Source organism: Gorilla gorilla, chromosome 6 (assembly GCF_029281585.2).
Source record: "Gorilla gorilla gorilla isolate KB3781 chromosome 6, NHGRI_mGorGor1-v2.1_pri, whole genome shotgun sequence".
Lineage (NCBI taxonomy): Eukaryota > Metazoa > Chordata > Mammalia > Primates > Hominidae > Gorilla > Gorilla gorilla.
This window is the reverse complement of record NC_073230.2, coordinates 157723420-157740084: the sequence shown is the minus strand read 5'-3', so window position 1 is coordinate 157740084 and position 16665 is coordinate 157723420. Positions and strand designations below refer to the sequence as shown.

Sequence of the window (16665 nt, the reverse complement as noted above, 5' to 3'; positions counted from 1 at the left end):
TAAAAACAGTGAAAACTCAAAGAGATCATGAAAACAGCATTTTCCAAGTGACAGTTCTGCTTTGCCAATTCCTCCTTGTTAAACAGTGGAACTCTGGACTCTGTTTCAGCAGGAGAAGGCGTTTAGCCGCCGAGGTCGGTCATCAGCCCGGCTGGGCAGGCAACGCGAGGGAAAGCGGGGCTCAGGGCGGGAGTCTGACTACGGCCCCCACCCACTGCAAACCAGAGGCGCGGATCCGCGTGGCGCTGCTGGGGGCCAGGGCCTCATCGCAGGACAGGAAGAGGGGCAGAGCGCGGCGCAGGGCAGCAAAGGGGCCTCCTCGGAACAAGGAACAACATGGAAATGCAACGGGAAGGCTGGCCGCAGAGGCTCCTGTGGCCAAAGGAAGGCGGCGACAATGGAAGGCAAAGGAGACGGAGCTAAGTGCTAATGAGAAAAACAGCGCTGCTGCTAGGCATGCAGTGCACGCCACCACCACCCTTCATGAGACCGCGAAAGCCCACACTGGGAAGCAGGTGCTGTTTTCATCCCCATTCTACAGATGTAGAAACTGCCACAGCTAAGCACACTGCCAGGAAATGGCGGCAGGCACAGGCTTGGCTCCGGGCTGCGAGGGAGCCCGGCTGGGAGCGAGCTCCGGGTCACCCCCAGCCAAGCACAAATCCAGGCGCCGCGGCACGCCCATGTTTCCACATCACGATACATTAATCTGCAGGGCTCAGGTGCCAGAAATCAGCATTCCCAATTCTACCTATTCTGCATTTTTTATAACATTTGATTTACTTGTTTTTAAATAACAATGAGTAACAGTAAGGATGAATGATTTTTCTGAAACAGGGTTACACTTAAGAGTGTCAGAAGTTTCCTGTTAAAAAAAGCTCTATATAATAAATGCAAGGTTTATTAATATTATGAAGATATTGTGCTAAGTTCAGTAAGATATAAATATGGTCTCCACCTGACATAAACATTTGATAAGAGAAAACATTAAAAGGGAACTTAATGCAAAATAATTGCCAAATAAAAATCACTTAATATTGAAAGGCAGTATTGCAGATATTTAATATTTTAAAATTACCATCTTAAAAATGTTAAAACACACAGAGCGTGAACTGCACTACCAGATAGCCTTGCTCTTTGTTTCATGGCTATCCCAGACGTAGGGAAACTTCTTCCACTTTGCCTGGATGGTCTTAATCTTCAGAGTGAACCAAAAGCACCTCCAAGTTGGGCCATATCTTACTTCATATAAGCTTGCTTCTTTTAAACAATGAAAATATTTTCTGCTTGACCTAATTGTGGTTTTGTCACTGAAATAGATATTGCTTCTGCCAATTCAGATTTTAGATCACTTTCAGATTTCGTGTCAAATTATTCCAGAACATTCACATATTCTTCTCTCTGCCTTCCTTCTGTTACAGTATTTACAAAGTGCTCCAGCCTACAGCGAGGATTCAAACACTGGAAAATGCTAGAAACGTTATTGGGTAGTTTTTGAATACGGTAACATGCAGGATCTCTCAACAAGTTAACGGCCCTACAAAGAACTGCGTGTCACAACTGCCAATTTAAGGACTCAATTTGCTTCCAAAACTTGCTATTTTTTTGGAAGACCCCTCACAGGATTTATATATAGTATGTTATGTATATAAATATTAATACTTATTTTATTTGCAAGAATGACTTCACCCTTAGCAGCAGAGAGGCTACAGATCCACACTTACAAGGCCTTGCCCACCTGGCAGCCTGACCACTCGGCCTGCACGGCTTCCCTGCCACACGCCTTCACCCTCATTCCCGAAAACGCCAGCCTCGACTTACTCACGCTCTTGCTTGCGACTTGTCATTGGTGGACTCCTCTGAACCAGTGATGTCTCTATGTTGACTATAACGTTTCCGAATTATAATACTTTTCCGTATTTTCTCAAAATGTTTTGGCCATTTTTCCTCAGATTTGTAATTTGGAAAAATACCAATTTCCCAAGGAATGCCAGGAACAACTTCTCACATGGAAAGCCAAATCTCCAGGAGTAAAGAAGTCTTCAGACTCCAATTCCAAAATTCTTTCAACTATAGCAGTCTGGCTGGTGAGATGGGAGGACTTGCATGGAACCTACTAAAGGAAAAGTGTCAAAACACTGGCCTTGGCCGGGCGCGGTGGCTCATGCCTGTAATCCCAGAACTTTGGGAGGCCTAGGCGGGCAGATCATGACATCAGGAGTTCTAGACCAGCCTGGCCAACACGGTGAAACCCCATCTCTACTAAAAATACAAAAAAATCAGCTGAGGGTGGTGGCAGGTGCCTATAATCCCAGCTACTCGAGAGGCTGAGGCAGGAGAATCGCTTGAACCGGGAGATGGAGGATGCAGTGAGCCGAGATCGCGCCACTGCACTCCAGCCCAGGTGACGGTGCGAGACTCTGTCAAAAAAAAAAAAATCTGGCCTTGAAAATGTGAATTTAGCATTTGAGGTTCAGAGAAAAGCCATTTAGGAACTGGTCAAGAGGCAGACAACACACTAGAATAATATATGGGAGAGAATTTTAAGGAACTAGTCAGCAAATAGAGAAAAGATGTTCAAAAGGGGAGTAGATTTAGCATTCAGGAGGTAAACGAGGAAGACAGGTTATAAAACAGAGAGGAGAGAGATCAGCTGGATCAAATGGATGTTTTTGCAAGAAAACAAAGAACAAAGGTTTGAGGTTTAAAAAAATAAAGTAGTAATGGGTTTGATTCAGGACCCTCCGTGTATTCACGAGAGCTTTTCACATGTGAGAAACAGGACATCTCCCAGGGCTTGTCCCTAAAGGCTCATTCAACTCCTACATGATTTCAGTTGTTGTTATACCGAGGACGGACACATTCACATCCACACCAAACTTCCCCCAGGTGAGCCTGTGTGGCCTGCCCTGGGCTATCATGGGATTTCCAAAGCCTATGTCACGAATGGCCTGATCTGCTCCCCAGTCCTGTGTTCTCTGGAGCTCTTCTCAGCAAGTGCCACCACTCACCCAGCGGCTCGAGCCAGGCACCCAGGACTCAGTTCCTGCTTTCCGACTCATGAATCCTGTGAATCCACTCAATCCATACAACCTGTCCATTTCTCTTCAATGTTTTATTGTGGAAAAAAATTCAAATATATTCACAATTAGAAAGAGTAGTAAAACTTACCCCATGTACTCATCATCCAGTTTTAACAAATGTCGAAACACAAAACCTGTCCGTTACAAAGCCAGTGTCTCTGCATCATTCTTCTCTCCATTCCCCGCAAGACCAGCCCAGTCTCCAGTGGGCCACTATCACTATCTGAACCACGACAACAAACCTAACTAACCTAACTGGTATACTTGTGTGTTAGTCAAGGTTCCCTAGAAGGACAGAACTAACAGGAGATATATATATACGGGAGTTTATTAAGTATTAACTTACACAATCACAAGGTCCCACAATAGGCTATCTGCAAGCTCAAGGAGCAAGAAGAGCCAGTCTAAGTCCCAAAACTGAAGAACCTGGAGTCTGATGTTCGAGGGCAGGAAGCATCCAGCATAGGAGAAAGATGTAGGCTGGGAGGCCAGGCTAGTCTCGCCTTTTCACGTTTTTCTGCCTGCCTTATATTCGCTGGCAGCTGATTAGATTGTGCCCACCAGATTGAGGGTGGGTCTGCCTTTCCCAGCCCACTGACTCAAATGCTAATCTCCTTTGGCAACACCCTCACAGACACACCCAGGATCAATACTTTGCATCCTTCAATCCAATCAAGTTGACACTCAATATTAACCATCACAACTTGTAACAACTCTTCTTCCTTTTCACCCACTTTCTACATGGCAGCAAGCACATATATCCCGTCGATTCCATGACTGTATCACTCTCCGTTGGTTTCCTCTTGCACCCTTAGGATTAAGCCAATATCATCAACACAGCTTTCAAGGTTTTCCCTGGTCTGGCCAGCCCATGGTGCCTTCTTCGTTCTTAGAATGGGCTGTGCGTATACCCACTGAGGGGCTTTGTTGTGTCTGGGATCCCCCTTTGCTTAGCTAGCTCTAACTCTTTTCTCCATCTCAAACACTTTTTTCAGGGATGCTTTCTCTGAATTTCCAAGATAGGCCGAGGCTGCCCTGTTAAGACTACCCAAACCCCATCCCAACACTTATCACACCTGCCAATTCCTTGCTGGGTACATCTCGGTGTTGCCCACTGGGACCATGTCTGCCTGCTACCACTGCCGTACTTCTAAGTACCTAGTGAAGTGGCATTCATCAAATAATCTCCTAAATGGCTAAACCAGGAACATAATGATAATCCTAACTGAATTACGACCTTTTATTCCATACATTTCCACTAAAAGGATAATTCTAAAGGCCAATTTCATGAAGAGAAAATACACGTTAAGAGTCTCACATAACTTTTTATCTTACTCTTTCTTAAAAAGGTAAACCGAATATGGCATACAAAGAGGTGTGAGGGCATCATCTCATGGAGAGCTGGTATATATTTACACACAATTTCTGGGGATCAGTTGTGGTGCTAAGTGATACTTTAACACTCGAACACTTCCTAGTAACCCAGCACCATTCAAGAATATTGCTAAAGAGGAATAATGGGGTGCTACAGCCTCGAGGGGAGCATCCTTCACCATTTCATCTACATAAACTGGTGCTCTCCGGGCTGAGGGGACAGATCTGACAGTCTGTGGAAAGCTGCTCTTGCCTACACTACGTCTGAGGGTACATTCAGCCTCCACATCTTTCATCCAGCCAGGGGCTACAGAGAGCAGATCAATTACAAGAGCTTTAGGAGAGTTCCCTGAGGACAGGCAGTCAACAACAACAGATCAACCTCAGGACACCAGGACCTGGCTTGACACTGTCCACAGTCTTACCTCTAGATAATTTTTCCTTAAAAAGAGGAGAGAAATGAGGCCCCACTAAGTAACAAAAACATATCGTGCAGTTGTTTGGGGGCAGTGTCATTCTTCCCATTAGCATCAGCACTTGGTCTTCAAGTAACATTATCTCCACACAAAACATAGAGAAGCAAAGGCTTCAGAAAAAAAACCATAGAGAGTATGTGTGCAGACCATGCACTTGGACCATTATCTGGGAAGGTGCTCAATGGTATCCCCACCACCCAGCACGGTTCTGAGGTTCCCACCACTGCCAGTCTGTGCGTGCTCAGGGGAAAACATTAATTTTGATATTAATAGGCAAAAAAAGGGGGACATAAATGTTAGACCTCAAAAATCATTTAGAAATAATCTTGCATTTTCTTAATAGGCCTTTTCTACTGTATCATCTCACCTCTTTCAATAAGCAGAAACCAACAGTTCTTCAGATGGAGCGTGGTTTAAAGTTTAAAATACTGAGACAAAAACACTAACAATTCAGTAAGTGCTCTCTTTTCTCATTCTTCTTTTTTTTTTTTTTTTGAGACAGGGTCTTCTTCTGTCACCCTGGCAGGAGTGCAGTGGCATGATCTCGGCTCACTGCAACCTCTGCCTCCCTGGTTCGAGCGACTCTTCTGCCTCAGCCTCCCAAGTAGCTGAGATTACAAGTGCATGCCATGACACCCAGCTAATTTTATCTTTAGTAGAGACGGAATTTCACCATGTTGGCCAGACTGGTCTCAAACTCCTGACCTCAGGTGATCCACCCGACTCAGCCTCCCAAAATGCTGGGATTACAGGCGTCACCCACCGTGCCTGACCTTCATTATTTTCATGGTGATGTCCTGGCAATGTTAAACAATGCCAGCAAGAAAATGCTCCTCCCCCAAAGCCTCTATTGGCCTAAATTCAAAAATGTTGCTGCAGTTGCCCCTGGATTTCAGTCATATACACGTAGGATTGGAATGAGCACATTTTAAGTCTTCCCTTTACTACGCATCATATGACTACATGAGAGTTAATTTGGAGAACTCTCCAACACGTGCAGACTCAGCTAAAACATTTGTTTGAAGAGGGAGTTCCTCTGGGTTCCCCAGGACTCACATGACTAATAATAAACCACTGGTTGACATCTATGGACTACTTCATCCAACAACAGCAGAATATACTTTCTTTTCAAATCCACCTGCCTCAACCTCCCAAAGTGCTGGGATTACAGGTGTGAGCCACCATGTCCAACCTTTTCCCATTATTTTAAACAGCCTACCTGCTGCTACTTTTTGCTTCAATCATCAATATCTATCTTGGAATCATGGCTCTGCACCTCAGACCACAATTTTTAAATCTTTAATCTCACTGTCACCTTTGGATTCTGATCTACTATCTACACATTCCTGATCCCAGCGCCATAACTGTGTGGGTTTCATTTTGATTCTGGCCTTTGTTACGCCCCCTGGTTGTTCCCCTAGTCCTGGCTGACACCTACATTTCCTTTAGTTCAAGGTGAGGCTGAAGTCCTTGTTTTCAGCCTTTCAGAATGTACTCTGTAAATGTGGAGGCTGTAGGTGGACTAGATTTAGGGGCTGAGCGTTTACAGACGAAAATGTTAAACTTTGAAAGCAGAACTAAGACCTGCCAGGAAAGACTGACTTCTCTGAAGAGAATGAAGATTCCCCAGGTAGAATGTTTCAGAAAGGAATAATTAAGTTAGTTCAGAAATAGAAGTAGTGTATAGGAAGATGAGTATAGGGCTGCCTGACTCAGTGAGGATGGACAGGAAAGAGAAGTTCATGGGCAGGGTCTCTAATTGGCCTTGAGCCAATCAAGGGTTACTTCAGTACTTATTTAAACTACAATTTAGTTGATGTGGGTATAAAGTCAAATTTGGGTAGGGACGTGCATCCATAGTGGATTTGCTTGTGAAATGATTAAAGTCTTCCCTACAATTAAGAGAAAGAAGGGTGTATGTTGGATATAAAAATGACAGCCTCGGCCGGACGTGGTGGATCACACCTGTAATCCCAGCACTTTGGGAGGCTGAGGAGGGTGGATCACCTGAGGTCAGGAGTTTGAGACCTGCCTGGCCAACACAGTGAAACCCCATCTCTACTAAAAATACAAAAATTAGCCAGGTGTGGTGGCACCTGCCTATAATCCTAGCTACTCAGGAGGCTGAGGCAGGAGAAACGCTTGAACCTGGGAGGCGGAGGTTGCAGTGAGCCGAGATCATGCCACTGCACTCCAGCCTGGGTGAAAGAGTGAGACTCCATCTCAAAAAAAAAAAAAAAAAAAAAAAAAGCCTGGTTATGTTAGACTCCAAAATGACAACTGTGTACATTTTCGTTTAGGGAAAATGATTATTCTCTTCGTCTCATGGCAAGACAAAATAAATCCAAACGACCCTTGTTTCTCTGAAGTTATGTACCTGTAATTCACAAATTTAGCTACATGCTATCTGAATCAATGTATATTATCAGCATATATCAGCTTTTTGTGTAATTAAATGTCTGACTTACTGTACAAAACCGTGATTCCTTTTGTCCTAAAGACACTCTTTCTCCTTTCCAACATCCACTTAATCAAAACCTGCACATTTGTTTCTTAAAAAAATGTTTTAATATAGAAAATTTTCAATATGTTCAAAATGAGAAAAGAATAGTAAAATTAACCCCCATAAACCCATTAGCCAGCTTTAAGGAATAGCTATGGCTCTAAGAGTCTATGAGTTTCTCATCTGACCCTCTTCCTGTGTGTGTAAGCTGATTTTATCCATGTGTATCCTATCTCCTTTGAACAAACCAAGCCGGGTTACACTCCAAATGTAAGGTTCTGTAGCTAATTTTATCAATGACTGGACAGTGTTCTTTTCTTACCATCCAGAGAATGTGTGCATCAAGACTCAGTTATTTAATCACACACTTCACTACAGAAGAGAAAGGGGATCTTGGATGTCTAAACTAAATCCAAACTCAAATCTACCAGAAGTAGCTGGTAGTACATTCATCTGTTCACTGGTCTAAGTTCACACATGACTGGGCTTTTATAATTATTTCTAACTCAACTTCCCAATCTAAATCACAGAACTTTTTCTGCTAATGTACTAGGATCTACCCCTTAGTCTTCCACTGAAAAATAACTTGCCGGAGCTACCTAATTGCTGCCTATCAAATTCTCTATCTGATGTGCTGCCTTTTGTAAGTATTATACCATCACCCCAATCCTGGAGCCAGCTACTGAGAGCAGCTTCTGAAAACTTCTCCTGTTTCAACACAGCATTTCTCTCAGAACTGCAAATAAAGTTCACAACATTTCTCCCCAGTCAGTGTCTGCAGCCCAACACTCCAATGTTAGAGCCAGCAGCCCTGCCGGCTGTTGAAGTATCTAACAGACCCATCTCTGTTGGGCCACACTGCAATACCTGTTAGGCTGAGGACACTAAATCAAGATATGGTTTCAAAGAGGACTTGTGCTTTTTTGTTGCTACTTCTGCCCTGAAGACCAAGTGTAAGGAGATATTCTCTTATAGCCTGATTTATGTTCATTTACAGAACTGTCTTTGTGGGGGAATACAGTAACATCCAGACTGCTGAGCAACTGTGTGTTAAACATTCAAAATGGAATCAATTGTATAGTCAAGCATTAATTAACAAGAACTTACAAGTCTGCATTATTTGACCCTTCTCCTGAACTTTATTTTGGCATTGTGCTATAAGCTGGTGTCATGGAAAACTATCAAACTACCCAAGGACTTGACATCCTATTTCCTTGTAAGTGTACTGCTGATGATGCTGTCCACGGCACTACCATGCTTTTTAGGATGAGCCACTGGAGAAAGTATCCTCAGCTCTGACCACCAAGAAAAATCATTCTTCTGAGTTACTAGCCCATTGTACCCCACGGCGCTGGCTGTCTTTAATGGCAAGCTCTCTGTACTGACTACAATGATTTCGAGGCAAATCATGACCTACCTCTAACAAGAGTAATGGACTGCATTGCACACACTTTGAGAATTATATTAAGCTCTATTTTGTGTCTCATATCCTTATTTTGCTATTCTCCGATTTACTTAATTTATCCTATTTTATTTCACGTATTGTGTAAGCAGCCCCAAGTCCTTTTCGGAGCAATGGGAAGTGTAACTAAGATGTAAGTATACTGAAACCTATTCTGGATAAGGTGTCATAATAAGCTCTGAGGACACAAAACTGGATAGAGCCATCTCTGCTACAATAGAGGGACATTCACACGGACATCTAAAGCATAGAGCAGTGCATGTGTCACATAAACAGTCCAATGTGCCATTATTTCCAGGGGGAGATGCTACCATTCCAAGGTGACTGAGAAAACTTTTGAGCTGGGTTTTGAGAGATAAACAGGTATTTCACAGGTAGAAAAAAGAAGGACTGTGTCTAAGAAGAGAAGACAGAAGAACTAGGAAAGCAGAGTGAGACAAATTTACACAATGGTGAGTTCCAGCTGAGAAGACACATGCAGCGGGGTCAAGAGTCGTGCAGCCGAGACGGCAGCCCTGCAGCAGACGGCCTTCACCATTATCATCCACAGATCCTCGCTGGGTAAGAGGCTAGGCCCGAAACCACAGAGCATAAAACTATAATGAGGCGTGAGCTTCGCTCTCAAGGGCTGTACCACCCATGGTGCAGTGACAGGAAGCACAGGAAGTTATAAACACATGTACACTTGTAATGAGAGTTTTACAAATAGGGCTTAGGATAGAAGAGTTAAGGTCAGCTCTTTCTAGAAGGGAGGATTTGAGCTGGCCTTAAAAGCAGGTCTAAGACAAGCAGAAGGTAAGGATGACTGTGTTATAAGTAGAGACATTAGCCAGAGTTCTGGGGTAGGGGAAGGATATTATAATAGTTCCACTGGAAGACGGGGTTCATGAAAATGTGGGCTAATTAGAGGATTTTGATTTAGTGTAATATTATGATTTATATTATCACAAGGAAGGGCTTTATTCTGCTTTGTTTAAAACAAAGGATGAAAAGAACACAGAGTAAAATTATAAATGTATTAAGTGGTATTTCTGAAAGATGAAACTGCTAATTATCATGAGGGATGAATGGGAATGGAAGGGATGTGGGGCCATTTGGGAGGTGCAGTGATAAACGAAGCCCAGATTAAGATGGTAGCCTTGGGACTGGAGAGAAAATGCATAGAAAACAGTAAGAGCCAAGGGAGGAGGAATTCCCATGCTCCACTGACTCATCCCAGAAGACAGAGGAGGAGACAGCTTGCTACCGAGACAGGCAGGCTGCTTACTGCTTGGAGGATTCTGAGGCTACGTCCAGACCCTGCAGGAAATTATACCCTATTAGATTACTAATGCTTATGATGAACAAAGCATGAGGGCAGGGTGACTCATGCTACACAGCTGCCACCTCTGTGCTAAGGAATGGAGAAGAGGTGAGTTTCAAATGAACCTGCAATGTAGGCACTAAACTAGGCAGATGAGGTCACGGAGATGTGACAAGGACAAAGGCAAGGCATTCTAATTCAGAATTCTTGACATCATGTCTACTACAGGAATGCCCTAAATGCTTGCTGAAGAAATGAAACAACGATTTCAGTTTGATCTGCAAAATTTGTTTGCCCTTTGAGTTCAAACACCGACCACATCATGCAGCTAAAAATACTCCTCAATTTCGGATAATGTTTCAATAAACCCATCATAAACTGAATGTGTGGGTTTTTTTTTTTTTTTTTTGAGACGGAGTCTCTCTCTGTCACCCAGGCTGGAGTGCAGCAGTGCAATCTTGGCTCACTGCAACCTCCGACTTCCAGGTTCAAGTGATTCTCCTGCCTCAGCCTCTGGAGTAGCTGGGATTACAGATGCCTGCCAACACGCCCGGCTAATTTTTGTATTTTTAGTAGAGACGGGGTTTCGCCATGTTGGCCAGGCTGGTCTTGAACTCTTGGCCTCAGGTGATCTGCCTGCCTTGGCCTCCCAAAGTTCTGGGATTACAGGTGTGAGCCACTGCGCCCGGACCTGAATGTGTGACAATATTTTCAATGTACGATGAGTTTATTGAAAGTATCATAAATGCCTATTGTTTTCATGCCATTTTAAAGTCAAAAAAATCATTAAGGTGAGCCATTCTAAGCAGGAGACTGTTTGCAGTTGCTTTGGTCAAATAAGAAAAATTAAGAGCCTAGCACAGGGCCAGGCACGCACAGTGGGCATTCAATTCTTTTTAAAATGACCATGTGAAGGAATGGTCTCTGCTTTGAAGATGCTCCCCTTCAAGCCTCACTAAGTGAATGGGGGCCATCACCTTCTATATTTTAATATAGATTATTTTTTGATACATTCCCAACCTGTTCCTGGGCCAGCAATCATGCATGGGGTTACTTGCCTGTTAAACAAGCCATTTCTCCTATCCCTTGCTCAGCTCGAAACCAGTTTGAAATCCCATCCTTGAATATTTGTGTGCAAGGTTCCCAAAGTCCTCCTGGCGCCCCAGTGCAATAGGCTAATTGATCGCCTCACATATCAATTGAGCACAAATGCCCTTGATCATGAGGCTCTCTGAAGGCTGGAGAGAACGCTTCCAAACAGAGTGGAATCCTGACGGACAGTCCCCTCCCCACTCCCAGGTTCGGAGGGCTCTCTCTTCAGTTTCATGTCACTGAGGGCTGCCAGCTTTTAAGTGGCGAGAGGGAGATGCCATGAGGGAAATTCCCCTTGAGCCAGTTTTCCAGAAATAGCCTTTAATGTTTAAATTGGTTTTAACTAGGGAAAAGATATGCCTTAAGAAAAATTCATAAGTAGGTTCTAAAACTTCGAACACAAAAAATATTTGACTTACATGATAAACTGGAAACCTCTACGAATTTCAGTCTAGGCCAGATATTAGCAGTAAAGCTGGTTTTCTAACCAAATTAGTGGTATAAAAGGATTAGCCAGATAAAAAACTTTTTTTGGCCTCTCAAAGGAGTTTATTTCATCAAGAACAGCTTCAGTGTAACATATATAGTGTTCTAGTCCAGAGAAAGACACAGGACTGATATTACACATTTTTGCACTTAAAAAAAATCACTTAGGTAGTGCCTTCTATGGCATTTAATATGCTAATTATAAATGATTCTCATACACTATGATTCAACTTAATTAGGCAAAAATTTTTAAACTTTAAAAATTGTGTTCTCAAGGTAATTAAATCCCACTTAAAATCATGTACAATAATTCTAACTTTTACTAACCTTTTTTTCTCCTGATTTTTCATAATCAGTGGGTTTTTGAAAATAATTATGGTTGGGTTACAATGTGTCTTTTACATTTACCACATAAATGATAAAAACTAAAACCTATTTAAAAGTATTTGTTTTTTAGCAGCTGTGTTTCTTTCTTACAATAAGTAATCAAGCACCTACTGTGTGCCAGGCTATGGCCCGGGCACCCATGCTCCCCCTGAGCTTCAATTCTGTGGGCTTTCCCAGAGATGGCGAATGGAGGCGGCAAGTGTGAGCCCAGAGCAGGGAAGGGCACGAGGAACCCACGCACCAGTCAGACAGCATTCCAACAGAAGGAGCCAACGGCAAGTTTACAAGTAAGAATAAAACTGGATTTTAGGAAACACTCCTTTTGCAGAAAATTGGAAAAGTATTTGCTTTCCCGAACATTTTACTTCATAAGCACAACAATTAAAAAACTCAGAGTTTCATGAGTTCAATGTAGAAACAGTTCTTATGTAAATAATAAATAGAATCAGTAACTTACTAAAAAAAAACTAATATTTGACTTTTGCGAGTGAAGGCAGATGCAACATGGATTTACTGAGCTATAACTCTTCTTCACGGGAGAAAATCTTGTTTTGGTTCTTAAATTCAGGTTAATCAGTGGCTTAGATTTAAGTAACGCAAGCATTGTTTAAAAGCTTGATTTCTCGTAAAATGTAACTGCTGTTAAAGGCAGTTTATTTGTGCTGTCATTGCTGACGGATGAAGCTTCCTCAAATAGAGAAATGATTTACATAGAAGGTATACTTTTGCTTTAACTGATCGAGTTAGGTAAATGTCAGATTCAAGACTCATTGACAAAGTCAATCGGCAGCATTTATTCAGTGCCTAAAATATCAGGCAGCTGATTGTATCCAAGAAAGGAAACAATGGAACATGAGAATCATAGTTGATTATTTCTCCAATTTAGCACCTTACTTTGGTTTGGAAAAGATGAACATTAGAATTAACGTCCCATCTTTCCTATAAAACTGAAAAAGTAATTTATAATGCTTTTTTTTTTCTTCCTTTTAAAGGAGACAGGGTCTCACTACATTGCCCTAGCTGGTCCCAAACTCCTGGGCTCAAGTGACCCTCCTGCCTCAGGATTCTGAGTAGCTGGGACTATAGGTACACACCACTACACCCAGCTATCATGTTTATTTTAAATCTAACTATATTCACATAGAACACGAGTTCCCTAAGGCCAATCTCATACCTAGTATATAGCAATTTAAATGAAAAAAGCAAAAACTGCTTCATTAATCTATCTGATGAAATAACAGACTTCCCACTTAACTCCTTTCAAGGAAAGTCAAGTCATTTACTTGGCTCTGCTGCCCATATAGGTAAATTGAGTTCTGAATCAACAACTGGGAAGGCACCTTATATTACTGAAAAAAAATGTCTTCACCGAATTGACCCCTTCTGAATCACAGGAGGGTGAGCGTTTTGTGTGTGTGTGTGTGTGTGTGTGTGTGTGAATCAGGCCCTTTAAAGGAACATTTAGCTTGGAAATAAAGTCATAAAAACTGAAGGGTAATTTTGAAATGAGTTTTTAAATTAAAAAAATTGCGTGTACTCATAAGAACGTGAAGCAGTCATCACTGCTGAGCAATTATGTGCCCTGATTTAAGCACTTTACATGTATTGTTTATTCACAAATATCCTATGGAATAGGCATTATCATTCTATTTAAAAAAATAAAAATAAAATAAAATGACAGAGACAGAAGTAACTCGCCAAGGGTGAGATAGCTGTCAATGGTGGAGCTGAGATCCGAGTGCAGGCAGCCTGGCCAGGCTCTGTAATCACCACACGGTAAAGACACTGTATGTGCCGACACTGAGGACTCTATACTTAAGTTTTTACTAAAACCTAGAGATCTTTTTCATAAAATCCACGGCTGAGCCAGTTCCCTCCCATCTTGTGAGCATAAAATTGTTTTAAAAACCTAAAGGAAAGCTTTATACTCCCCTTTAATAATTCACAGAGGCGGCTGAGTGTCAACAGCAACTCCCAAAATTAAACATGGAAAAGAAGCCTTCAAAAGATAACAGAAAAATAAGGATTAAAAAAATACTATTTTTGATAATGCTATCAAAAATAATTAATCATTAAGCACAATAAAGTCAAAACAAGAGAAGCTTTCTGCATTCGGATGTAAGAACCAATGTGTTTTAGAAACTTTTCTTCTCGGCCGGGCGTGACGACTCACGCCTGTAATCTCAGCACTTTGGGAGGCCAAGGCGGGCGAATCACTTGAGGTCCGGAGTTTGAGACCAGCCTGGCCAACACGGCGAAACCCTGTCTCTACTAAAAATACAAAAATTAGCCGGGAATGGTGGCGAGCGGCTGTAATCCCAGCTACTTGGGAGGCTGAGGCAGGAGAATCACTTGAACCCAGGAAGCGGAGGTTGCAGTGAGCCGAGATGGTACCACTGCACTCCAGCCTGGGCAAGAGAGCAAGACGCCTTCTCAAAAAAAAAAAAAAAAAAAAAAAGCTTTTCTTCTCTATTGTTCTCCCAGTTACAACTGAAGTTCACAACAGGAGCAAAACTGAAGGCAACTCATTTGTGTCTTAAAAACGCAATTATTTCCAATGTGAAATTATCACCTGAATTACAGATGACCTAGCAGGAATATTCTACGTAGCCCTGGGGAAGCGGAGGGGTGGAGAGAAATGCTATAAACTGCAGGGCCTCTCCAGAGTACAGCCCTGTGGTCTTCAGCCAGAGGCTACTATCCAGATCAAAGTTCCTGTAAGGCACAACCTGTGGACTGTGGGTGGTACAGTAACAGCTTCCAGGAGCCTTTTGTTTCTAGGGAAGCAGCTTCTCCTAGTGAGTGCAAGGAATTTAACAGTGAGAAGGCATAAAAGGAAAAAAAAATAACATTATTAACGCCTAAAAAGTGCGAGGGAAAAACTTACGGAGGTATTTACTAAACAAAGATGTCTGTGAACTATCTACTTCAAAAAGACAAAACATGGTTCTCAGAGTTCTAATGAAAATGGTACCATTTAGATTTGGAAGTAGAGACGCGTAACACATGCTTGCAGTTCACATGTGGAAATAATCAGCCTGACTGATTTTCAATGAAATCTTACTTACATTTAAAGCAGCTTCTCCACACTTTTCAATGGCTGCAAGACCCTGATTATGAATGTGTGTCTCCAACAGTTTTTTCAATTCTCCTAGGCCATCCTGGATTCTAGATACAAGATTATACATGCGTCCCAAATCTGAAAGAGGAAGAAACCCCTTTTATGCACTGAAACAAATTTTGCATATCCATTCTACTAATTATGTATTTATACTGAGATGAAAAATACTCTGCAAAAGATAACCATGTTTTTAGACTTTAATAATCAATAGCATTTAATTATAACCAAATATTCTCTATTTGGTATATGTACATTTTGCTAAAAGTAACAATGAAATTGTTACTATTTACTATAAATTTACTATTGTAAATTTATTTTCCCCCTTACTATGAGAAACCACTAACATAAGACTAAGCAAAAAAAAAAATTTATCAAAAACAACTCTAATGCTTCCTAAAATTCTCAAGATTGAAATAGTATTTATGCCTGACACATAATAGGCACTCAAATATTTGTTTAAAAATAATGAATATATTTAAGGAGAATATGGATTTCTATCTCAATTATAAAAACAAATGAGTTGAGAAAAGGTCTCCCAAATTGATTTAAGACATGTATATAGCATATGGTTACTTTATGAGGACCACAGAAGAAAAATCCAAACTTCAATCTTTTATTGAGCTCCTAACATGCCCCAGTAAAACATGGGAGTGGTTAAGGGAAATATAAGATGACAGTCTCCTCATCTCAGAGAATTTTCAAAGGAAGAACAGTCAAGAAAAAACTTGGGGTAGCATCATTTAATGCTAAAGTGTATGGAGCAAGTCATATTCTAAATACACTCTTCCCCCTAAGTCAAACCAAAATGCTCTGCAGAAGTCTGAAATCGGCACATAACGATGTACAAACACATGCATCTTTTTAAAACTGACATGGGCAAGTAATGCCGTTGACTCGAGAGTCTAGAATCAAAAGCAATATCAAAACTGCAGATAATTATAAATACCTACATTTTATGAGTCTTGTGGCTCACCTTCATTTTTGTCAGCATCCAATAAATTCTGAAATTCTGTGTGGAAAATTTCCAAGTGTTTTTCAATGAGGACTTGTTCACATTTCCTTGCTAATTCATCTTGTGTGCTTTCATGAAGGTAAACCTGAACTCTTCGTTGTTCCTCAAGCAGACGAGCCTCTGCCTGGAGAAAATTAATTCAAGTGAATGGTTTTGATTCATTGGTAAAGAACTGTTACAATTCTTTAATATGTAAATTAAAGGAAACTGAAAAATGGCAAGTTAAATTCACATGCCAGCTCTAATAAAATATGATTGGGAAAATAAGGGAGGGCTGGGCATGATGGCTCAGCCACTTTGGGTGGCTGAGGCAGGAGGATTGCTCGAGGCCAGGATTTTGAGACCAGCCTGGGCAACACAGTGCGA

The 16665-nt window shown here is 41.7% G+C and overlaps 1 protein-coding gene across 5 annotated transcripts in view; it reads right to left on the bottom strand.

Annotated features, from left to right (window-relative positions):
- The window catches only part of CUL1 (cullin 1), a 102605-nt gene that overhangs the window by 17556 nt on the left and 68384 nt on the right, over window positions 1-16665 (bottom strand). For all 5 annotated transcript variants that reach the window (XM_055392319.1, XM_031012860.3, XM_031012862.2 and 2 more), the window contains exons 8-9: window positions 16261-16423; window positions 15235-15365 (exon numbers count right to left, since the gene is read on the bottom strand). In XM_055392319.1, the coding sequence (XP_055248294.1) occupies window positions 15235-15365; window positions 16261-16423 (294 nt within the window). The remainder of the gene's footprint in view (window positions 1-15234; window positions 15366-16260; window positions 16424-16665) is intronic.